This window comes from Muscardinus avellanarius (genome assembly GCF_963383645.1).
Source record: "Muscardinus avellanarius genome assembly, chromosome: 8".
Taxonomy (NCBI): domain Eukaryota; kingdom Metazoa; phylum Chordata; class Mammalia; order Rodentia; family Gliridae; genus Muscardinus; species Muscardinus avellanarius.
In genome coordinates, this window is record NC_137794.1 from 11,973,790 (window position 1) to 11,998,837 (window position 25,048).

At 37.9% G+C, this 25,048-nt stretch overlaps 1 protein-coding gene across 2 annotated transcripts in view; it reads left to right on the top strand.

Annotated features, from left to right (window-relative positions):
• BMP5 (bone morphogenetic protein 5) overlaps nt 1-25,048 on the top strand; it is a gene marked incomplete at both ends in the record, with an annotated part of 126,312 nt that overhangs the window by 52,114 nt on the left and 49,150 nt on the right. For both annotated transcript variants that reach the window (XM_080699803.1, XM_080699804.1), the window contains one exon: nt 3,447-3,639. In XM_080699803.1, coding sequence (XP_080555929.1) covers nt 3,447-3,639 — 193 coding nt within the window. The remainder of the gene's footprint in view (nt 1-3,446; nt 3,640-25,048) is intronic.

Here is a 25,048-nt window from a genome sequence, read left to right on the forward strand (position 1 = left end):
GAGGATGGAACCCAGGGGCATTCTACCTCCAAGCTACACCCCCAGCCTTATTTATTTATTTATTTATTTATTTATTTATTTTGCGGTACTGGGGATGGAACCCAGGGGGATTCTACCTCCAAGCTACACCTCCAGCCCTATATTTTATTCTTTGTTTTGAAACCGGTCTCACTGAGTTGCAAGAGCCTCACTAAGTAGCTGAGGCTGTCCCTGAACCACGATCCTACTGTCTCAGCCTCCCAAATGCTGGGATTACAAGCATGTGCCACCACGCCTGGCTGTTATTTATTTATAAATACTCAATTTCTTAGTCTTCAAAATAAAGTTAAAAATGGAATCCATCTTGTAGGTTCTTATGTGGTATAATATGTTAATATTAATGAAATAATAAAATACTTAAAATAATGGCTGGCATAAAGTCTGTTATATAGCCCGGTTTGGCTGTGCATGCCTGTAATCCTGGTATTTGGAAGGTTGAGACTGGAGAATCACAGGTTCAAAGACAGCCTCCAAAATAGAGAGACTCTTAGCAACCTAACAAGACCCTGGTTTAAAACAAAAACAAACAAACAGACAAACAAACAAGAAACGGATAGAATGTGGATCAGAGATGAGATGCCCTTAGGTTTTGTACTAGGTTTCTCTCTCTCTCTCTCTCTCTCTCTCTCTCTATATATATATATATATATATATATATATATATATATATATATATATGAAGGAAAAGAAAAAGCCAGGTGTGGTATATTTCTGTTATCCCAGTACTTGGGAGATTGAGAGAGAAGGATCACATTCCAAACCAGCTTTGGGAACTTAAATGAGACCGTCAGCAACCTAGTAAGAACCTGTTTCAAAAATAAAAAGAATGCCTTTGGGTTCAATCTCCAGTACTTTTGTTTTTTAAACAAAACAAAAACAAAAACATACTGTTACATAGTATTACCTACTTTAGGATCAGAATAGGAAAATCAGAATAGAGTGAGTTCAGTAAGTTGAGTTTAGTTCTCTGAAAACTAAATTGTGGCTTGTTTTAATATCCATATATGCACATTTAATTATTAGGTAGCCAGTTAGTAGGCATCGTCTATCCTAACACATTCCCAAGAGAATGGGCAAGAGGGAGAAGGCGGCTCATCGGAGTCTATACTATCAGCAGTAGAAATGTAGGCAGAGAAAACATTTAAAGTATGCAAACAAAATCATATCCTAAAAATGGTGTTTTTATCTTCAATTAGGGAAAAGTTGATTAATGGCCCCTCTGGAAATGGGCCTCTCTTAGGAACGAGGCAACAGTATTTTGTGACAACACACATTCACGAATCACTTGGGTGCAAGTGGTGTGGGTCAGGGAGCCCAGGGACACCATCTTTGTCCAGCTTCAGAGGACAGGCATGGCTCCAGGTGGGGCTTACTTATTTCTGTTTGATGGTTTAGGTGTTTGAGGTGGGGCTTACTTATTTCTGTTTGATGGTTTAGGTGTTTGAGGTGTGGGTAGAGATAAGCTCCTCCTACTCTCCTGGGGAAAATGAACCAGGGTTGATTTTGGAGAATGGAGGCAAGAAGCTGTGTGCTCCCTTGACCCTCCAGTGTGGTACCCGCCCGGCCCTGGAACACTAAGTTCAACTTATTGAACTCACTCTATTCTGATTTTCCTATTCTGATCCTAAAGTAGGTAATATTATGTAACAGTATATTTTTGTTTTTGTTTTGTTTAAAAAACAAAAGTACTGGGGATTGAACCCGGCCCTGGAGCACTAGGGCTCCCAGTATCATTCCCGGATGGTCATGATCTCCTCTCTTCCTTATTGTTAATATTTCCTCTAGGTTAGATTCCCAAGTCTTATATATTCATGACAGCGTTGAATTAGTTTCAATCAATCTCTAAAATATATTTTATCTTAATTCAATTTTTGAACTCAGTGAGTTTGTGTCACCTGCACCTGTAATTTGTAATATTCTCAAGAGAGTTAATTCTTTGACCTAATTTGGTAGGAAGGTCACTGCAGGGGGAGAGTCAATTCCTGTCTTCATTCTGAAGATGAGACAGAGGCTTTATGTCATTTCAAGGGAAAGAGCTTATCAAATTTTCTTTTAAAAAGAAGAGGAAGAATATTCCATTTGCTGAAAGGAGAACTCTTCTGGGGAAGATATTCCAGAAATCTTTCTTATGGGTACTGAGTTATACTGATATTGGAGTAAGAAGTTCTGCTGCGCTACTGCACAGAAGCATGAATATAGATGATAGTTATGTTGTGTATATTTTAAAAAACAGGAAAAAGATTTTGAGCCCTTCCATTATAAAGAAATGATAAAATTTGAGGAGATACATATGTTTAACTTGATAAAAAACATTATACAGTATACATCTATCAAAACATTTTATAACACCCCATTCATTTGTCCAATTTTTATGTATCAGTTAAAATAGATTTAATTTAAGCTGGGCGTGGTGGCGCACGCTTGTAATTTCCGCGCTTGGGAGGCAGACAGGAGGATCGCGCAGGTTTGAAGCCAGCTGCGCTGGCTTAAGAGATACTGTTTTTAAAAAAAGTACAAAATAGGTCTGGGAGTGTAGCCCGGAGGTAGAAGGGTTTCCAGGAACCCCAGTACCACTAAAAAACCCCACAAAAAAACAAAACAAAAAAAACTCCACAAACAACAACAACAACAACAAACTAATAATAATGATAAAAATAGATTTAATTTAATTTACATTAAAAATATATATATTTCCAGCTAGGTTGCAAGCTTACAATCCCAGCACTTGGAAGGTTGAGACAGGAGGATGGAAGGTTTGAGGACAGCCTCAGCAATTTAGTGAGACCACCAGTATCTTAGAGAAACCCTGTTTAAAAAAAATTAAAAACTTAAAGATACTGTACTGGGTTTACTTCCCAGTACAAAAACAAACAAACAAACAAACAAACAAAAACCCAAGCAATATTTCCTATACTAAGAGACTTTGTTTTATTTTCTTGATCTCTGAAAGTCCATTAACAGAGTCCCTGTGTACCTCCAGTTCCTGGGTGTCCTTCTCACTCCTCCCGTGACTGCCAAAGTCACCACTAACTTTATCTGAACTTGGAAGTTTCTGTAACATCTTCCTAATCCCCTTATGAAACCTTCTGTGTTCTGGTACTTGAAACACACTGGTATTCACTTTACAAACTTCATTAAAAAACATTTTTAAATAGCCTTTCCATTTAGCATCCTGGAATCTGTATAAAACCGCAGAGGTTCTATTGCTTTTGAACTAAATGCCGTTGGTTAGTAGTTTCCTTTAACTGGAAACTGTGGTTTTCGTGTTTTCCCAGTTTTATACTAACTGCTTGTTTATTCTCATTTTCAAAGGTGGAGAGTTTACTATTCATTTCCATTTTTTATAAAAGGCTAACTTTCCCCGTTCTTTTTTTTTTTTTCTTTTCTTTTTTTCCCCCCCTTTTCAGTTGAAAGGGACAAGGATTTCTCTCACCAGCGAAGGCATTACAAAGAATTCCGGTTTGATCTGACTCAAATTCCTCACGGAGAGGCTGTGACAGCAGCTGAGTTCCGGATATACAAGGATAAGAGCCACAATCGGTTTGAAAATGAAACAATCAAGATTAGTATATATCAGATCATCAAGGAATATACAAACAGGTATCAATTTTATCTAGCATATTTCTGCCAGACAAATGTTAAATTTTCGTAAAAAGTTATTGATCTAACACACGATCCACCAAAGTATGTTTTCTTTGTGTATAATTACATTTAGAACTAGGTACAGACACAGAAGAAAGACCGGTTGATCTGGGACCTTCCTACTAGAGTCTCCTACTTTTAACTCTGCTCTGGGTACTAAATTGTCTCGTGCTTTCTCGTAGGGACTTTCTAGGCCTTTTATGTGATTTTTGCAAATTTTTCTTTACCCCAGAAAACCCCCATTTTATTCTGCCCACATTTTGAATTAGGATGAAGTAAATCACGTGGTGTTTTGTAAGTTAGAGAAGACTGCTTTCGTTTCCCCTTAGCATAGGTGTAAACTGTACGTACATTATTTTGTGTTTCGGCGAAAAATGATTATTTTGCCGCAGGTTCAGGTTCTGACAATCAATTCATATGTATTCTATCTAAAGGTACTTAATAAAAGGTTGTACAAAAATGAATAGAGAGTCTAAAATACTAAGGGTATGAAAAGAAAACCTTATTGATCATTATTACACATAATCCCAAATATAAGAGTGAAGAGAAATTTGGGGTATTCTCTGACTTTTAACTCTACAGAAAGCACTTGGATAACACCTTTTTTAGCTGCGCTCATGTGTGTGTGTGTGTGTGTGTGTGTGTGTTACAAACAACCCAAACAATATAACAATATTTTCTATAATAACACACACACACACACACACACACACACACACACACACACACCCCTAAGCATCAATGGAAATTCTGAGTACTGGTAGTGCTGAGGTGCTATCCATTTCCAAGTAGATTCTATTCATCAAATGTAGATATTTCTTTTGGTGAAATACTATGTCCATCTCTGATAAGACGATTTTTTTTTTTTTTTGAGGTACTGGGTATGAAACCATGATCCTCCTTTCTCAGCATCCCAAATGCTGGGATTACAAGCATGAGCCATCATGCCCGGCTTGATAAGACAAATATTTAAGAACAGCTCTCCTACCCTCTGAAGCCCCCTTACTTGCCCTAATTCTGAATATTTGCACTTTTCGTGGTTTTCCAGTGTGCCAGTTTCACAATGGGTGTTCAATGGAATTTTGGTTCCTTACAGTTTGACTCAGCAATAAGATCAAAGTCTTCCAAGGTAAAATTCATCTGAAAAGGCTACCAATTAGACCACCCACTAGAAGGCTCATAATGCAAATATGATTATTGAAGTCTTAGAAAGGATTATGGTTAAAAAAAAAAAAAACCTCACAACTTAATTTTGTTTTAACTAGTCTTCCTCAAAATTATTGGCTGTGATAATTTGGAGTGTACTGCAATTTTACTTTTTATATTTTTGGCAGTACTTGGAGATTAAACCCAGGGGTTCTCTGCCACTGAGCTAGACCCTCAGCTATATTTATTTATTTATTTATTTATTTATTTATTTATTTATTTATTTGGTGGTACTGGGGTTCCTGGAAGCCCTTCTATATCCGGGCTACACTCCCAGACCTATTTTATACTTTTTTATTTTTGGAAACAGGGTCTCTTAAGACAGCGCGGCTGGCTTCCAACCTGTACAATCCTCCTGTCTCCGCCTCCCAAGCGCGGGGATTACAAGCATGCGCCACCACGCCCGGCTCTTTTTATTTTTTTATTTTGAGACTTGGTCTTGTTAATTTGTCCAGGCTGCCCTCAAACTTGTGATCCTCTTGCTTCTGCCTTCCGAGTGGCTGGGATTAGAGGCATGTGCCTGGCTGGTACTTACTCATATTGTAGGAAACACTGGCTAAGCAAGAGACATCCTACCTCTGAGCTGTAATATGCTCCAGCCCCTAACCCTTTTCAAAAAATTTAGTTTGAAACAGGATCTCACTAAGTTATTGAGGCTGGTCTTGAACCTGCAATTCTCCTGTCTCAGCCTCCCATGTACACTGTTATTTTTAAGAGCACTAATTTCAAGCCATAAAGACCAGCGTTCTTTTCTTAACTTTAACACTAACTAGCTACTTGCTGTGGGTAATGTACTTTAAAAATCTCAATTCAGTGACTTCATTTATAAAATGAAAATACTAATATTATTTTCTTATACATAGGGCCTGACATGCAGAGGAAATACTATAATACTTTCATCATATTAAATAATGATAGTGTCTTTTTTAAATAAAGTGGCCATAATTGAAACAGCTCAAATATTATTTAATAATATTTCCGTAATAAGCACATTGTTTTATTTATAATTTTATTTTTCTAGAAACAGTTAAACACCAACCTGGGCAATTTAGCAAGAGCCTTTTTCAAATTTAAAATAAAAAGGCCTCAGTGGTAGAGTGTCCCTGGGTTCAATTCTCAGTAATACAAACAACAACAACAAAAAAACAAAAACAAAATAAAAACAGCAGAAGGGATAATGTCTTAAGTCACTCTTATTCCTTTTTGTCCTTAGTACTAATATTCTTGGTCTGAAGTAATATTTTGAAATCACTCTTATTTATAATTGGTATATTAATTTTATCAACATATTCTAAATGATTGAATTTTTTTTTCTTTTTGCGGTCCTGGGGATAGAAGCCAGGGGCACTGTACCTCTGAGCTACACCCCCAGGCCTACTTTTTAGTCTTTTCATTTTTTTTGAAACAGGGTCTCACTGATTTGTGAAAGGCCTCGCTAAGTAGCTGAGGCTGTCCATGAACCTGGATTCTCTGGTCTCTGCCTCCCGAATGCTGGGATTACAGGCGTGTGCCACCACACCCGGCTGAATTGTTATTACATATACTTTTATTGGTGCCTTATAGTTTCATATCATAATGATGTTCAGAGTTGTAGGACATGAATGCACAGGGCACCTGTTGGACTTTCCCGTCTCTAACCCACTCCCTTCCCCTGCTGGACATGGTATAGAGATCGGCATTGATGATTTCATATATGCACACAGTATCAATGGAAGTGTTTCCTTCATTAATCCCCCCACATACCACCACCAGGAATTATGTTCACTTTTGGCCAGTCACATGTTTTTATGCATATTTTAAGTTATAGTTGGTTACTTAACATCCAAAGTACTTTTTGTAGGAACCATTGGAACACCTTATTTCTACCCTCTGGGATATATTTATTGATTGAACCAATACAAAAATTTTACACTGACCACAATTAAAAGTCCTAACTTTTGTTTGGGTCCTGCTGTAGCTTGAGGGGTACTGCGGACCACTGGGTGGTGGGGTTTATGAGAGGTCCTTAGGTTATTGGTCCTGCTGTAGCTTGAGGGGTACTGCGGACCACTGGGTGGTGGGGTTTATGAGAGGTCCTTAGGTTATTGGTCCTGCTGTAGCTTGAGGGGTACTGTGGACCACTGGGTGGTGGGGTTTATGAGAGGTCCTTAGGTTATTGGGACATGTATTTGAAGGGGATTGTGGGACTCAAGCCCTTGCTTCCCCCTCTTCTGCTTCCTGGCTGATGGATAGTTGACTCTGCTACAAAATCTCACCATGATATGTTGCCTCATCAGAGGCCAAAACTCTATGGCACCAATCAATCATGAATGGGAACTTTTAATATTGTGAGCAAAAAAGATGCCTTCTAAGCTGGGCATGGTGGTGCACGCTTGTAATCCCAGCATTCGGGAGGCTGAGACTGGAGGATCATGGTTTGCGGGCAGCCTCAGCTACTTAGTGAGGCCCTCCACAAGTTAGTGAGACCCTGTTTCAAGATAAAGAATAAAAAATAGGGCATGGGTGTAGCTTGGAGGTCGAATGCCCCTGGGTTCCACTCCCAAAGGCCCCCCAAAAGATGCCCCCCCCGCCTCTCTTTACGATATTGGGGATGTAACCCAGAGGCATTCTATTTAAGAGCTACATCCCCAACTCTATTTATTTATTTTTTATTTTTTAAATTTTTTGTTGGTGCACTGGAGTTATACAATCTAATGGATGGCAGAGGCATACAAGCACATGTCACTCATTAAGCCCTTCCCTAATTCCCACCCCATTCTCTCCCCCCTCCCTCCTTCTCATGTTTGACTTAGTGATTGACTTCGAAATGTTTGTGAATGTACACCATGTATATTATGTAATTCTCCTCTTTCCCTCTTCCATCCCCTTCATTTAGGTCACTTTATTTTCTCATCTATGGTTTCTCATCTTGGTCTAGAGTTCCTCCTATGACCCTTTTCCTCCCTAGCTTCTACATATTAGGAAGATCATCTGATTTTTTACTTTTTGTGACTGTCTAAACTCGTTTAGCACAATGTTATCCATTTCTATCCATTTCCCTGTAAATGATGTAATTTTGTTCTTCTTTATGGCTGAGCAAAATTCATTGTGTACATATCCCCATAGTTTTGCAACCCAGTCATCTGTTGATGGACATCTTGGCTGGTTCCATAGCTTGGCAATGGTGAATTGTGCAGCTATAAACATAGGTATGCATGCCTTAGTTTCATAGTTTGGGTTTCATTCTAAGTTGCAGAGGCCTTACTAAGTAGCTGAGGCTGGCCATGAACCTGCGATCCTTCTGTCTCAGCATCCCAAGTACTGGGACTCCAAGCATGCACCACCACGCCTGGCTCCCTTTACCTATTTTAATATGTGTTTAAATCTACCCTTAGATACAAGATTTCCCTGATGTTTTTCTAATAGTTTTTAAATAGACTTGTAGAATCTCAAATGTATTTTTGCTCAGTATTCTCTGGCATTGCTATTCTGAACTATGGGATAGCATAGGTTTCCTATCCAATTTCCTGAATAGTATTGCTAAAAAATCACTTCATTGAATTCAAAATTAATTCAATTTTACCACGTTTGCATTTTTGAAAATTCTAGTATTAATATTGTTGCTGAATTATGGTTTACATATTTGAAGGTTAGGCTATATATCCTTTGTCCTCTGAGGTATTTGTTACTATTTTTGAGATTTATTCTCAATTTTCTTTTTCAGTACCTGAATCATTCACACTCACTCATGCATACCTTACATTTCAATTTTATATACTGTTGATCAGGCCAGAGGCTCTGGCAAAAGACCTTCCTTGTCTTTGAATAGGTCTTTGCCCATTGCCAGAAGTTTATTATATTGCATTATGAAAAAATGCAATCTCGTTATTGTCTATAGATGGAAGGTTCAGTTTTTCTCCCCTCCCTCTCTTTCATCCCTCTCTCCCTTCTTTCCTTCTTTCTTTCCTTCCTCTCTCCCTTTCTTTCTCTCCAATTTTTTCTCTATCTCTCTCCTTTCTCTATTTCTTTCTCTATTTTCTTCCTTTGTTTCCTCTCTCTCTCTCTCTCTCTCTCTCTCTCTCTCTCTCTCTCTCTCTCTCTCTCTCTCTCTCTTTGCCTTTTTCTTCTGGATTGAACCCAGGATCATTTTACTTCAAGCTACAGTCCCCCAGAGTCTTTCATTATTTCATTTAGAATCAAGGACTCCACAGGGACAGATACCAGGATCCAGGGGCCTGTGGTCCAGCTGAAGAGACAAGATCATCTCAGTGTCACGCAGCAAGGGCTGTAACAGAGGGCAGCAAGAATGTATTGGGAGTGTGTGAGGGGAGTGAGGGGATACAGCTCCATCTGGGAGATGAGAGAGAGAGAGAGAGAGAGAGAGAGAGAGAGAGAGAGAGAGAGAGAGAGAGAGACAGACAGACAGACAGACAGACAGACAGACAGACAGGAGGAGGCTACATCTGAACTGAGTTTTGATGGGTGGCAAGTCCCCCAGGTGGAAAGAATTGAGTAGGAATGGAGGTTCTAAGCTAGGAAGAGGATGTTAAACAGCCGGGCAGCTCCAGTCCGGGTACAGATGAGGAGAGGCTGGAGATAAGGGTGAGGCCACAAAAGAGCAGCCTGTGTACCATACTTAGGATAGAGGCTTGGGAACCAGAAGTGCTCAGTCCCAGCCGAGATCTGCACAAAGCCCTTCAGCATCGTCAGCTGCCTCTACTGCCAGAGCGCCCTGCTGTTACCATGCACCCATCGGCTCACCTTAAGCACTTCTTTACACTAGATCCCCTTGTTCTGAGTTTATACAAATCAACAGTATTTTAACTACAGTATGTCTTCTGTGACAGAGACTGCACATCTCCTAGCACCCCAATCCAATTATGTTGATAAGGTATGATTGGATTTGGCCACATGATTGTGATCATGGCTACTACAATTCTTTCTTCCTTCCTTCTTTTTATATTATGTGTATGGTACTGGGAATTCGACTCAGGGGCATTTTATCTATCCTTTTGATTTTGTATTTTGTAACAGTCGTACTAAGTTTCTGAAGGTCTCACTTAGCTGCCAAGGCTGGCCTCTACACTGTGATCCTCCTGTCTCAGTTTTTCAGCTACTGGGATGACAGATGTGTACAACCATGCTCTCCCTCCTCCCTGTCCTCCTCCTCCTTCTTCCTAAAGAAAGATGTTTAAAGGGACAGAACACATAAAAATATAAATGAGTCTATAAAATATTTCAGGTTTTTAAGTAGGATTTGAAAAGCATACTTTAAATATAAAACCCAAACTATTGGAAGTAAAAAATAGAATGAATGCTTGAAAGATGTTAGTTAGTCCATGCAAATTTTTTGAATATGGTTCCAAAAGTACCGGCAATAAAAAACAAAAATGAAACATGAGATTACATCAAACTAAAAGGTTTCTACAGTGCAAAAGGAAATAATTAACAGTATAAAGAAGCAATCTGCAGAATGGGAGAAAATATTCCCAAACTATGCATGTGACAGGAAATGAATATAAAGAATATTTAAGAAACAGCTGAGCAGCAAAAAAAAAATTTTTAAAGCAATCTGATTTAAGAATGAGAAAGAACAAAACTCTGGACAGACACTCAGAAACAGACACACAAATGGCCAATGGGTCTATGAAAAATGCTTGGTGCCACCGGTGGTCAGGGATGCACACGTCAAAGCTACAAGAAGATGCCTCCTCGTCTAGGTAGAGTGGCTGTTCTCAAATAGACAGTAGAGAGCTAAGGAGGGCGAGGAAACCTTTTATACACAGTTGATGGGAATTAAGTCATGGCAGTCATTTAGGAAAACGAGTGGAGCTTCCTCAAAAAATTAATACTAGGTCTATCATATGATCTCGCATTCTCAGTATTTGATATGTGGAATAAGGATATGAAATAGTGTTTTGAAAGGACATCTGTACTCACATGTTCACTGCAGCACTGTTTACAGTGATCAATATTTTGATCCAACCTGAGTGAAAATGTGGCGCATGCGCGCAACCCCCCCATAGTATTTATTCAGGCTAAAAAAATGGAATCCCGTCATTTGCAACAACAAGAATGGACCTGGAGCTCATAATATTAATTGAAATAAGCCAGGCACAGAAAGACAAATAACACATGATTTCACTTATATGTAGAACCTAAAAGAGCTGGAGTCATAGACAGAAAGTAGAGCAGTGTTTACCAGAGGCTGTGCAGTGGGAAAGAAGAGAAATGGGGAGAGACTGGGTAATAGGTACAAAGATCCAGTCAGACAGGATGCAAAAATCCCAGGGCCAATACTCCATAGGAAGATGATTACAGTTAAGGATATTGTATTGTATAAATCAAAAGAGCTAGAAAGAAGAGTTTGAATGTTGTCATCATGGAGAAATGATAAATGGTTGAGATGGGGAATAAACTCCGTATCCGGAGTTGATCGTTACATAATGTGTACCTATAATGAAACCTCACTCTGTACTCCATAAATATGTATAATTATTATCTGTTAATTAATTTTATTTGTTAATTACATAGCTTATTATGTCAATTTTAAAAACCTAGAAAGCAAACAATAATGTGTAGCAATAAGAGCATGGACTTTGGAATTTATACATGAGAAGAACGCTGGACCTCTAGTGTAGTTTCAATTTACAAGTCTAAAAAGAATAAAAACAAAAGCAGTAGGATTTCAAAAGAAACAGTTATTTTGGATATGTATTCATTTAATTCTTATAATTGGGAAACATTGAAATAGGCTAGTAGGTCGCTTTGTGCCATCATATATGTATCTTTGTAAGCATAAATACACAGGTATGCTAACAACATTCACACGAGAATAACATAGACTGCATTCATAGAGATAGGTCAAAAGTAAATGTATAAACATGCATCACTCTGATTGGGAATTGTGTGCACCTGACTTTATGCCTGTGGTCCCCTGACAACCTAAATCTTTGAGACAAGATTTAATAAAATCCCAGTAGGAGCCAAGCTTGGTGGTGCATCATGGTGGTGCATGGTGGCCTCAGCAAGTAGTGAGACTCTCATCAACCTATCGAGATACTCATTCAAAATAAAAATATAATACGGCGTAGGGTGTGTCTTGGAGAGAGTATGCCCTTGAGTTCAATCCCCAGCATCTCAAAAATAAATAAATAAATAAAAATAAAACCACAATAGGTTTCCAGGGCCCATATAATTGCTTACAGAACCAAGATTTTCAGAAATTTCATCTTTCACAAATACAGATATGCAAGAGAAGACATTTCTTCATTTAATTGAAGATACTTCAATGATTTTTATATGCATGCATGATACTCACAGTTAGCGCTGTGATAATTTGCAAAATATGTCAAGTCAAATTTGCAAGGCATGTATATGTGCGAAGGATTAATGCTCAGCCCAGTGAGAAGATCATAGTTGATCCTTAACGGATAATTTATCAACATATATTCATATAGCATAATAGGAGCATCTGTTTTGGTTCAGATAATTGTATACTATAGTAAGTTGTTTTTATGATAACAGGTACCACCATTGGCTGAATATAAAATTTTTAAAAAATTGAGGCTAAGCTGGGCGTGGTGGAACACACTTGTAATCCTAGTACTTGGGAGGCTGAGACAGGAGGATCTGAATTTTCAGCCAGCCTCAGCTACTTAGTGAGGCCCTCCCCAACTTAGTGAGACCCTGTTTCAAAAAAAAAAAAGAAAACAAATGGGAGTGGGGGTGTTGCTCGGACGTAGAATACCCCTGGGTTCCATTCCCAGCACTAAAAAAAATAAAAGAAATAAAAATAAGTTAGCTGTCCATATTCAATTAAACATTATTTAACTATCTGATCTTTAATTGTTGCCAAAATTTGATACATTTTTAATCTAATAATGAAAAGAACCATCTTAACAGTAATCCTGCTAAAGCTATCTAAACTTTCTGGAGAGTTAATGAGTGTTAGATAAAGTCAAACTCTTCTTTTTTTTTTTTTGTTTTTTTTTTTTTCTTGGTGGTACTGGGGTTCCTGGAAGCCCTTCTACCTCCGGGCTACACTCCCAGACCTATTTTTACATTTTTATTTGGAAACAGGGTCTCCTAAACCAGCGCGCGTGGCTGGCTTCGAACCTGCGCGATCCTCCTGTCTCTGCCTCCCAAGCGCGGGGATGACAAGCGTGAGCCACCATGCCCGGCCAAAGTCAAACTCTTCTTTAAAATACACGTTTATAGCCGGGCGTGGTGGTGCACGCTTGTAATCCCAGCATTCAGGAGGCTGAGACCGGAGGATCACGGTTTGCGGCCAGCCTCAGCTACTTAGTGAAGGCCCTCTACAACTTAGTGAGACCCTGTTTCAAAATAAAGAATAAAAAATAGGACAGGGGGTGTAGCTCGGAGGTCAAATGCCCCTGGGTTCCATCCCAAAACCTGCAAAATAAATAAATAAAATAAAATAAAATATACATTTATGCGTGGACATAAGATTTATTTTCTCTTGAATAAACACCTGGAGGGGAATGGCTAGGTTGTACGGCTGATGGTTTTCAAACCGTTCCTGAGGACATTCTACTACTGTATATTTTTACAGAGATATAAGTCTGAGCTCTGCATTCTACTAATGCTTGGTTCTATGAGCCATCTTTTTAACTTTGTCCCTTCTAGTCAGTATATATTGGCATCTCTAGCTGTAATCTGTATTTCCCTAATGAGTAGCAGTGTTAAGCATCCTTTTAGGTATTTACTGCCTGTATATTTTTGTCAAGAAGAATTTAAGTGTTTCTTCCAAATACAATAGCAGTTTATTTGCCTTATTATTGACCTGTACAAGTTTTATTTGTACTATATATACAATTCCTTTGTCTGATAGCATGTTTTGCCAATACTTTATCTTTGTCTGAAGCACATCTTTTAAATGTTTATGATTTTTTAAATTAAAGTATTTAACTTTTTTTTTTTTTTTGGTGGTACTGGGGTTCCTGGAAGACTTTCTAATTCTGGGCTACACTCCCAGACCTATTTTATATTTTTATTTGGAAACAGGGTCTCTTAAGCCGCGCGGCTGGCTTCGAACCTGCACGATCCTCCTATCTTTGCCTCCCAAGCATGGCGATTACAAGCCTGCGCCACCACGCCCAGCTAAAGTATTTAATTTTAAGGTAAAAAATGTACTTGAAGAAATAGGGGAATAGGGTGGGTTGAAGTAAAAAACTTTTTAGAAATGTATCTTACGCAAATGTCAGAAATATAGGCAAATGTACACAAAATTATGTAAAATGTTGATCACTGTGTCATATTTTGTAATTTATAAATTAAAACATTTCAAACTTCAATAAAAAAAGAGAAGCTGAGAGTGGTGGCTCATACTTGTAATCCCAGTACTTGAAAGGTTGAGACAGGAGAATCACTGGTTTGAGACCAGCCTTAGCAATTTAGTGAGACCCTTGGCAACTTAGCAAGACCCTGTTTCAAAATTAAAAAAAAAAATATTAAAGGGTTGGTGGTATAGCTCAGAGGTAGAATGCCCCTAGGGCTGATCCCCAGTATACTCTAACTCCCAAAAGAGAAAAATAGAAAGTGTTTTACTTTGTTTCCTGGAAAGAATATCACATAGTAAAAAAAATTGTGTTGTTGAAAAATATTTAGTAAGACTGGAAAATTCTCTGGCTGTGACATTAACTGGCCATAAGCAGTAAACATAATTATATACATTATTATAGTAACTTTCCATAAATTCATCTCTAAAACAGTTTGGAAGGGAGCATTAAATGTTTAGTCTTGTAATTTTTATTTTATCTATCTGTCTGTCTGTCTGTCTGTTTATTTACTGGTACTAGGGATGAAACCCTGGGGCATTCTACCTCTAAGCTACAAACCCAGCCCTATTTTTTAGTCTTTTTATTTTTTTGAAACAGGGTCTCACTGAGTTGCAGAGGGCCTCACTAAGTAGCTGAGGCTGTCTGCAAATGGCAATCTTCCGGTCTCAGCCTCCTGAATGCTGGGATCACAAGCGTGCACCACCATGCCCTGCTGTAAATTTTTAAATTTAATTATTTTTCCTTTCTGTACTTTCTAAACTTTCATAATGAAGGTTATTGTTGTTAAAGTCAGAACGTTAACATATTTGTAGCAGAGAGAGAGAAGAAAATGGAACAACTTTATGCTACATGTGTGTGTGTGTGTGTGTGTGTGTGTGTGTGTGTGTGTGTGTTGGAGGGGGTACTGGGGATTGAACCCCAGAGGTATTCTATCCCCCAGCTATACCTCCTCTCTATTTTATTTTATTTTATTTTATTATTTTGTGGTACTGGGGTTCCTGGAAGCCCTTTTACCTCCGGGCTATGCTCCCAGACCTATTTTTTAATATTTTTTATTTGGAAACAGGGTCTCTTATACCAGCGCGGCTGGCTTCGAACCTGCGAGATCCACCTGTCTCTGCCTCCCAAGCGCTGGGATTACAAGCGTGCGCCACCACGCCCGGCTATTTTATTTTATTTTAAATGGAGTTCACTAGGCTTCTGAGAGTCTCACTAAATTGCTGCAGCTATTCTTGAACCTGCAATCCTCCTGTCTCAGCCTCTCAAGCGAGTCAGCGCACCTGACCACGTATATCTTCATAAAATAGCCTCCCCAAATTCTTTCAGGCGGAGTAAAGCAGAACCCAAACACTAGGATTTAAACACAAGTTGCCTTTAGTTTTCTTAAACTGTGCAAAGCATTTTATACTCCAGAGAAAGTGAAGGTAAGTACATGTTTTTTCTTTAGTTTATCTTAGAGAAAAATTTCTTGCAGATTCAAAACTTTCTTTTAATTCTCTGAGAGTAGAACTAGGTTAAAAATACTACTGGGGATGGAACCCAGAGACATTCTACCTCTGAGCTACACCCTCAGCCCTATTTTTAAAATTTTTATCTTGAAACGGGGTCTCACTAAGTTGTGGAGTGTCTAAGTAGTTAAGGCTGGCTGCAAACCCAGATCTTCCTGTCTCAGCCTCCTAAGAACTGGGATTACAAGCATTTACGACCACGCCCAGTGTCCCTTTGACTATTTTTAAAGCAAGAATCACCTCTGAAACAAATTCAGACACCAAACTTCTGGATTTCATCTTTCAGACTTTGACTAAAACTCAGAAACACTTGAAAATTCAGTGCAGACTATCCCTTGACTGCAGTGCACTTGACCTATGTATTTTCTCCTATGTGATATTCACAGTTCTTAAGGTATTAGTGAGGAGTATCTGGGTGAGGATCCTTGCAGTAATTTAGACTGACATTTTATGGGTATGTTTTATATTAAAGACATCACCTGATGTATTAACCATCTAGTCTACAAGATCTTTGACAGTGTTATGCAATGAAATTTAAAAACTGGCAGAACCATTCCTCCATCTCCTTTCCCACTTCTCTATCCTAGTGAGACAGGACTCTTAAAATTGTTATTTTGATTCTGACCATCCGCCTCCCCCATTTCTGCCTCCACACATTTAAACGTGTGCAATTTAAAAGAGTGCTCTGCTCTGATATTTAGCTAAATCTGTACTTGGTAAAAAGTTAGCATATTTCATATCGTTTCACTTACTTAATCTTTTCGTATAGGGCAACAGCCCCAACTTGTATGTAGAAGGCATCGCCCTTCAGTCACACCTCATATTTCTGGCATTATTGGGAAATGAGGTTTCCACATGATTGAATTTTCCAGATAATTCAGCCGAGTTTGGCATGCTTTTGTTGATCCTTTACATGTGGCCAGCACAGAGGACATGGGCCCAGTAAATAAGACCTCAAACGCTCATAGCCTGGGGCCAGGCCTGTGGTGGGCCTGCCTCACACAGACTGTAATAACTGTAATACAATGTGCTAAGCACCATGATGTAAGTCTACGCTAAGTGTTGTGAAAATAGAAATGAAGAGAAATGAATGCTTTATATGTGGGGGGAGGGTCCTTAAGACGAGTCTCTGAGCGGAGTTGACCTTCCAGTGGAGGCTTTCAAGATGACTAGGAACAGGCAGATGGAGAGAGAGGCAGAGATAGAGAGATAGAGATAGAGATAGAGATAGAGAGAGAGAGAGAGAGAGACACTAGAAGAAATATATTCCTAAATATAAAAATGCTTCAATGTATGAGCTAAATAATATTAAACAAATAAACTGACCAGTGCCAGTAGACCAGTAAGAGTAGTAGCTAAGAATAGTAGAATACTAATTATAGTAGCTAGCACTTATGTATTTAAGAGACACTCCCCATGTGTCTGGCCCTGCGCTGAGTGATTCAGTTGAATTACATTTTTTGTAAACATGTATATTTATATATTTCCCAAAGAAAATAAGCCAGCCATCCCCAGTGCTCGCTATGAATACACACCCCTGTGCTCCACTCCAGACGTTTTCAGCTCGCCTGCTCCACGTCATTAGACACCTTCGCTCCTGGGATCTATTTAGCTAAGCTGTCATCATTACCATTTACAGTTGGCTTCGTTTTTACATTGTCTCCTTCCTCCTGCTTCTTTAAGATCTGCGACTCAGCAACTGTTTCTGTTTAGAAATAATTCCAGACTCCTCTTAGAGCAGGATGCTCAGAGGGTAGATAAAGTCCTGTCTTAAGGATGTAGGACAGTGCGCAAGCTTGGCCTGCATTTCTTTGATGTCTAGGAATCGCGCTTGGTTTCAGTGGTTCTCAACTGGGACAATTTGGCCCGGGTGAAACATTTAGCTACGTCTGGAGGCATTTTGGATTGACACCATTGGTGGATAATCTTGGGGCTATATGTATGCTACTAAAATCTAGGACTTGTATAGGCTGAGATAGTTCTATGGGTAGGGATGCTGTTAATTTTCTTAGGCTATTTGGCATCTGGGGCAATAAGATGCATAGTAAGTGTGCTCTTAGAAACTTGTACAAGGTATATCACTCATTCATTAGGTGCATGAAAAGTGGTTGTACTATATGTGTAAAAATTTCATCTTTTTTACTTGTGGAGTGAGGGGACCTTTTATGTATATATCTGGTAGCACATGTTTATATTTCTCTGCAGGGGAAAATTATGAGATGATGTAATGCCAGGAAGCCTGCTAAATATTAAAAATGTCTTGACAATTAAAAAAATCCTGCAGAGTAAAAAGTGATTGAATTTCTTAGTGGGAGTTCAACATGTATTTCACTTTTGCTATGATATTCATTCAATTTCAGCCAACATTATTATTTTACCCGTTTTCATCTAACCTCTTAAATATACCATAAAATCAGATATTCTGAAAAACTAATGCTCGGTGAGATTTATAGAATCTTATCATTTCACACTGGCTTTGGAATGAAAAAATTACCATTTGCAAGTACCAATCAGTGAACTAATTCAAACTCCAGCATATATAAGCTGAAGCTGCTTATGAAAAGAAATTTTACATAAGCTCCAGAGGATATCATTTATTAATTTATAGTCATTTGCTAATGTGTTCAGGACTAAAGCTGTATATTGGCTTTCTAAACGCTATGATAGTCTTTACATGAGATACCTTGAGAAAGATGTATGCTTCTCCTTTGGGGCTGTCATTACATTTTTACTGGACTTTATACCTCTCCAGAGAAAATAGGAGATGGAAGCAGGTGAAATAGTTACAACGACAGAAACTTTGAGAAAAGTGGAGATGTCATTGTGAACTGAAAGGCTCACACTTCACGGAATATTGCTTAAAAATTTAACTGTGTAGCCGGGCGTGGTGGCGCACGCTTGTAATCCCCACGCTTGGGAGGCGGAGACAGGAGGATCACGCAGGTTCAAAGCCAGCCGCGCTGGCTTAAGAGACCCTGTTTCCAAATAAAAATATAAAATATGTCTGGGAGTGTAGCCCTAAGGTAGATGGGCTTCCAGGAACCCCAGTACCACCAAAAAAAAAAAAAAAAAAAAGAAAAATTTAACTGTGTAGTTGGGTATGGTAGCCCAGGCTTGTGATTCCAGCATTCATTGAGGAGGCTGAGACAGGAGAATCGCGGTTCACAGACAGCCTCAGCTACTTAGTGAAGCCCTTTGCAACTCAGTGATACCCTGTTTTAAAATAAAGAATAAAAGGTAAAATGCACCTGGGTTCCAACCCCAGTAGCGCAAAAAAGAAAAAAAATAATAATTTACCTGTGTAGCTTCCAGGCAATTTCCCAAAGTTTTTTTGTTTGTTTGTTTGTTTTTGTTTGTTTGTTTGTTTTTTTTGTAGGTAGGTGTTCATTTATTAAATACAAGTTCTGAATAAACATCCCCAGGCAAGTTTGCCAAGAAGTGACCTTCCTAGAATGTTTCAAAATACAGTTATGTTGATCAAGTTTTATTTTAGTGAGTCTTTTTGTTGTTTTGATTTTCATTTTCTTTGTTTCTAGGTTCTTTTCATTGAACAGTTAATGAACGTGCATTCTTTCCTTGCATGAAAGCTTTTATTGTTTTTTGCTTTTTTGGCTCTATTTAGCGCTTCAAGATTGCATAAAGAAGTAGCTACGCTCATAGTTAACTATCATTTTCTTTCTTTTTATATATGTTTGTATATATGTACACAACACTTTCTTCCATTATCTTTTATTGTTGATTATATCTGAGTGATTTTACTTCTTTTTAATGTTTTGCATTTACATATTCCCTCTAACTAAATTTAGAATTTAAGGTTTAACATGGATAAATAAATTTCTCAAAATTGAAGAAAATGAGTGAATTTCTGTATCTAACATTCGTAATTATAGATTACTAAAATGAAAATTTAAAGTAACAATTGTATAAATCCCTACTGATCCTAATTATGCTATGAAACATAAGCATACAACTTATTAAAGACATGCTTAGATAACTTTTATGCATTTTGGTATAAGAATAGCACATATATTAATGTGTATAGCATTTTTATCTGTATATTTTTTATTATTGCAATAGATTAATGAGGTAGAAATTTTTAAATCTGTAAGTAGAAATTATTTAATCATGCAAAGAGAAATCAAAATTCAGAGCGGTGACTTTAAAGGATGCAATAGTTATTTTTCTAATATTAAGCAAAAGCTATGTATAGCAAATTATATTGAAATTAATCAGGTACCAACTCTATACTTACGGATCCTGGATTCACCAAAGTAGACTTACAGTGTGGTTCTTCAGAGGATCCATGAGTTATATATTTTGTGCTTGGTAATAAAGAATATGTCAACATGGATGTTTGTTAAAAATATTTAAAGGAACCAAGAAAATTTATTTTCCATGAACATAGGATACAGTACCCTAGATAAAATAGATCACAGAAAAAGATAAATGGGGTTTCATCCAGTGCATGTTAGTGTATTCACTGTTTTTTGCTAAGAAGTGATTTCATTTATAAAAAAGGTTTTCATTGACCTGAGTATATGTGTTTTTTTAATCATTTTTAGTTATTACTCATGCACATTTCTTCTTATGTTAAAGTGGGATGACATGTTCGTTCTTCTGAATATGAATTTAAATGCATCCTATAAATACCCTCATATGCATGAATTGATGAAAAGTCTTTCTATTTGATTCTACTTGGATCTATTCCCTAAAATTCTACTCTTTCTTCTTTTCATCCTTTTACCAAGTTCACTGTGTGTCTCTGTCTCTGTTTCTTCTCTTTTTCTTATAAGTATACCAGTTGTGGTGATTCAGGTCACCTCTTCGTAATTTTACTACATTTTCAATGTCCCTGTTTCCAAATAAAGTCATATTTATGGATATAAGGGATTATGACTTCAAAATATTTTTTGAGAGACACAATTCATCCTGTAAGAGTGAGTAAATTGTTTTCTGTTCAGTTAAAGAACTAGAACCCATGTTAAGCAATAAGGGATTTACTATATAAGTATTATTTTCAGCAATCATGAGACCAGGTTAAACCACCTTTGATTGTACATTTGGTGATGGGACTAATATTGGTAGCATAAGTGGTTGGGGAGGAAAATGGATATAGAGTTGAAGAGAACAAGGCCTCAGACCTCGCAGCCTGCTGGAACATCCAGGAAAAATCCAAACCCTGTCTGTCTCATACCTCTGACCCTCCAGCATCAATGATGTGGGTACCATGCCTGAGAAGCTGACTGCTTAACCCTGCATTCCATGAAGACTTTGCCCAAGATGCAGACAAGAAAAGAGAGATGATCTTGCAGGAGGAACTGTGGGCAAGGATTTGGGGAAGCTGATGGAGTGCCTTCATATTAAGGGGGAGTTGGAAGAGCCCAACTGTTCACTGATAATGTCTGTGAGCAGCAGGAGTCTGGCGCTTTCCCAGTCTCCAGCCATAAAACATGGCTCCTACTTTCTCTCCACTATCCAAATCTTTTGTAGATTTCCCTCATGGTTAACTTTTACATAGAAACAAAGAGAGAAGGGCATTTTGGGATTTGTAGTTCTAATTTAGCTACCAAGACAATATACAAGGCTATAACAGCCCAAACTTACCAAGTTGGCATTGATCACACCTTCTACCACAAGTTGATAACTTCCAAAAATATAATAGAAACATAATTCTTCTGCATTTTATTTTATCATTAAACATTGTTCATTTCTTGTCTAGCTGATATACATTTCTTCTTTGTTATGCTATATCTTCAATGCTGAAATATGAGGTGAATTATAAAACTACCTAAATTTGAGGGTAAGTAGATGGGAAAAGGAAGGGAAATATAACTTTATATAGAAATACATTTATATGAAAATAAGAAATAAATTCTGTAATATTATAATCTTTATTTTTGCAACTAGCCACATGGTTGTAGCTGGTCTCTCTTTCTTCTCCCACTATGCAATCCATATCCTATTGTTTTGGCAAGCACAACGGCTGCTCATTTTTCTTTTCCTCGTGAAGTAAATCAAACAGTGATTCCTTTGAAAATAAAAAAAAAAAATCCAGTTCAGGGGAATAAATCCAGGGTCTCATGCATGCTAGGCAAATGCTTTTCCATTGAGCTACATCTCTAACCCTTTTTATTTACTTTTTAAATCTTAAGACAAGATCTTGCTAAGTCATCTAAACTGGCCTTAAACCTATAATCCTCTTGCCTTAGCAAGTATCTGGGATTATGGGTTTGTGCCATTATATCCAGCCAAACATTGATTCTAAAAGTTTATCAGTAATGACTGCATTGAGCTATAGTTTCCCACTGACTTTTGTCACATAACCAGGGATTTCTAAGAGGCACTCCAGGCAGCTGTGTGTGTGTGTGTGTGTGTGTGTGTGTGTGTGTGTGTGTGTGTACTACCTCCAGGCTATATTGTGTGTGTGTGAGACTACCTCCAGGCTATACTTTCAGGGGCTTTTCTACCTCTGGGCTATACTCCCAGATCAGATTTTATACTTTATTTGGAAACAGGGTCTCACTAAGTTGCTGAGAGCCTCACTAAGTAGCTGAGGCTGGCCGTGAACTGTGATCCTCCTGTCTCAGCCTCTCAAAAGCTGGAATTACAAGCGTGTGCCACCATGTCCGGCGTTTTTCTTCTTTTTGTTTTCTTTTTTTTTTTTCTTTTGGTGGTACTGGGGGGTAGAACCCAGAGGCTTTCTACCTCCAGGCTATACTCCCAGACGTATTTTATACTTTATTTGGAAACAGGGTCTCACTAAGTTGCCGAGAGCCTCACTAAGTAGCTGAGGCTGGCTTTGAACCTGTGTGATCCTCCTGTATCAGCTTCCCAAGCACTGGGTGGCGTGCACCACCAGTAGCTCCAAGCATCCTTTTGTATCAGGAGTATATTCCTCATCCATGTAGCACAGGTGGCCGTCCAACTTCCCCTTGGTATTTAGGAGTTTATCTCACATAGTATAGTAGCCTCTATTGACTTGTTAGTTAACTGGCTTGAGGAGGGCAAAGTGGCCAGTGGCTGGTTCAACTTTTAATTCAGTAGACCCATCGCAGTGGCTACTCGTGTCAGAATTGTGCCACGGAGAACCAAGAGCTCTGGGCCAACAGAGCCCAGCATCTTGGAAATCAGAACTAAACATTTTGCTATTTGGAACAGCGAATGTGTCAGAGAAGTGCTTCCATTTCTACCCCCTGAATTCTAACCTTTGAGACATCTGGCTATGAGAGAAACAATATTGATTGTTGACTTAGCTGATATTATACTTCCAGAATGATATTAGCTTACTTTTGTACCCAACTTGTGGCATAAATGTGTCTTCAAAGGGCATTCCACTGGCCTACTAGGTAAGCTGCTTCAAAGTGATGGGAAAACCAGTGAATTCCATGAGCACAAGATAATTCTGCCCTCTTCTCCAAGATGAGTTTGTTAGCCAGAAGCAGTGCTGTGTGGAATACTGAGGGTAAGTGAATAAGGAATTCTGTAAGTTCACAGGTGGTGACTAGAGGAGAAACATCATGGGCAGAGAAGGCAAATCCATACCCACGGTGCCTACTTCAGAAAAAGCACATTAATCAACCAAACACATTGTGATTGCTTATACTCCTAGTGAATGCTGATGAAAGAATTTATTGCAGAGATTTGAGGTTCATTGATGGTTTTACTAAAACAAGCAAAACCAGCAAGTCTTTACAATATGCCTAAGATGCAATGATGATTGATTAAATAGCTGCCTTCCAAGAATAAATATGGTATTTTCACCTTCCAAATCATGTCCAAATTTCTTTGGTAGCCAACCTTATTTCAGAATCATCTAAGGAATGCCAGTTTAGCCGAACTGATGATGTACCACCATAGAGAGCGAACAAATGTTAAATTGAAAAGTGAATAAATTAGTGAATAGAAAGATGGATTCGTGACCTGTTTCAGGCCACTCCTTGGCTCCATTTTGACCCAAGTGTCTTGTTTTAAGCTAGTGGCTCAGCTCAAACATTCAGTGTTCCATTTGAAAAACCAATATATTTTTCAGAAAAAGTAAAACAATTAAGGTATGATTTGAGACTAAAGGGAATTCTTTTTTTTTTTTTGATAAGAGAAAGTGTTCTGAAAATGGAATATAAAAACCGGATCTCTTCCTCCAATTGGCCCAATGACCATAGGAAATCACTTGATTTCTACAAAAAATTTCTCATGAACAAATTTCTTTGCTAAGTAATTTATACCTTACTTAATTCTAGTAGTCTAGAATTTTTTTGATCACTTTCAGAGGTAAAATTGCAGACTAGCTGATATTACATCAGACCTTCTTAGACATAATTTTTTTCTTTATAAGCCTACTCCATTTATTAAGCTAAATAAATAGTAGAAAATGTTAACATCTTCAACATCCAATACTACCTGTGTGGTGTATTACTAGACATGTTTGCATTCCTTATATGCCTGATTATAAGTAGAACACATTTTTTTTTCAAAAATGGATATTTCCCTTATTTATGTAAAAGTTCAAAGTAGAAAATAAAATTGAAGATTTATTCACTTGGTTTTGCATGTAGGCATATGAACGTGATACATATATGTAAATGGTCAAAACTATGAGCATTGTGTACATATTTTAAGTGACTTATATGAAATTATTTGTCAATGTAGTAATGATCCTTGTTTCACTCTCAAAATGTACATGTGATAACTTTCTTCAAACTTATGGATCTTTTACATATTTATCACAAGAGACATATTTTGAATTATATGATCATATGTCACAGTTGTTAAAAGTACCTTATAGTTAGGTTCATCTATGTTGCTTGGAAAATAGCATTTTTGAATCCATGTTTGATTCTGTCGGTGGAAATTTTGTTATCAAAAGCACAAGTACCCACAAGTTTGGGGGGTTTTCTTTTACTATTTATCTAAATGGATAAAAGTTATAGCCACAATGCAGTCTAAGACTATGCTTATAAAAATTATTTTTAAAAGGATGATTTATAAAGACAGCCAATAGTTGAATTTTTGGGACAATATTGTTAGGAATAATCACTACATTTCTTGTGTCTTTTTCCTACACTGCTTTCTTCTTTTCTCCTCCTCCTCATTCTGCTCCCCTACCCTCTTGCTCTTCTTTACTTTTCTTGTAAACAATTCTAACAACTGGCTAGTAGTCTCCCAAACTCACATTGACTGAAGTCATTTGAAGGCAATGTAACTCCCCAAATCAGACTCTCTCAAACTTCATAGGTCAAAACTGACAATTAAGAGACATGTGTATTATGGCAGACCATGTAAAAATTGAACTGTGACTTGCTGCTCTTGCCCCTTCCCTCATTTTAGGCAGAGATTATCAAGCCATCTTTTTATATATAGGGGAGGTGAGGATGA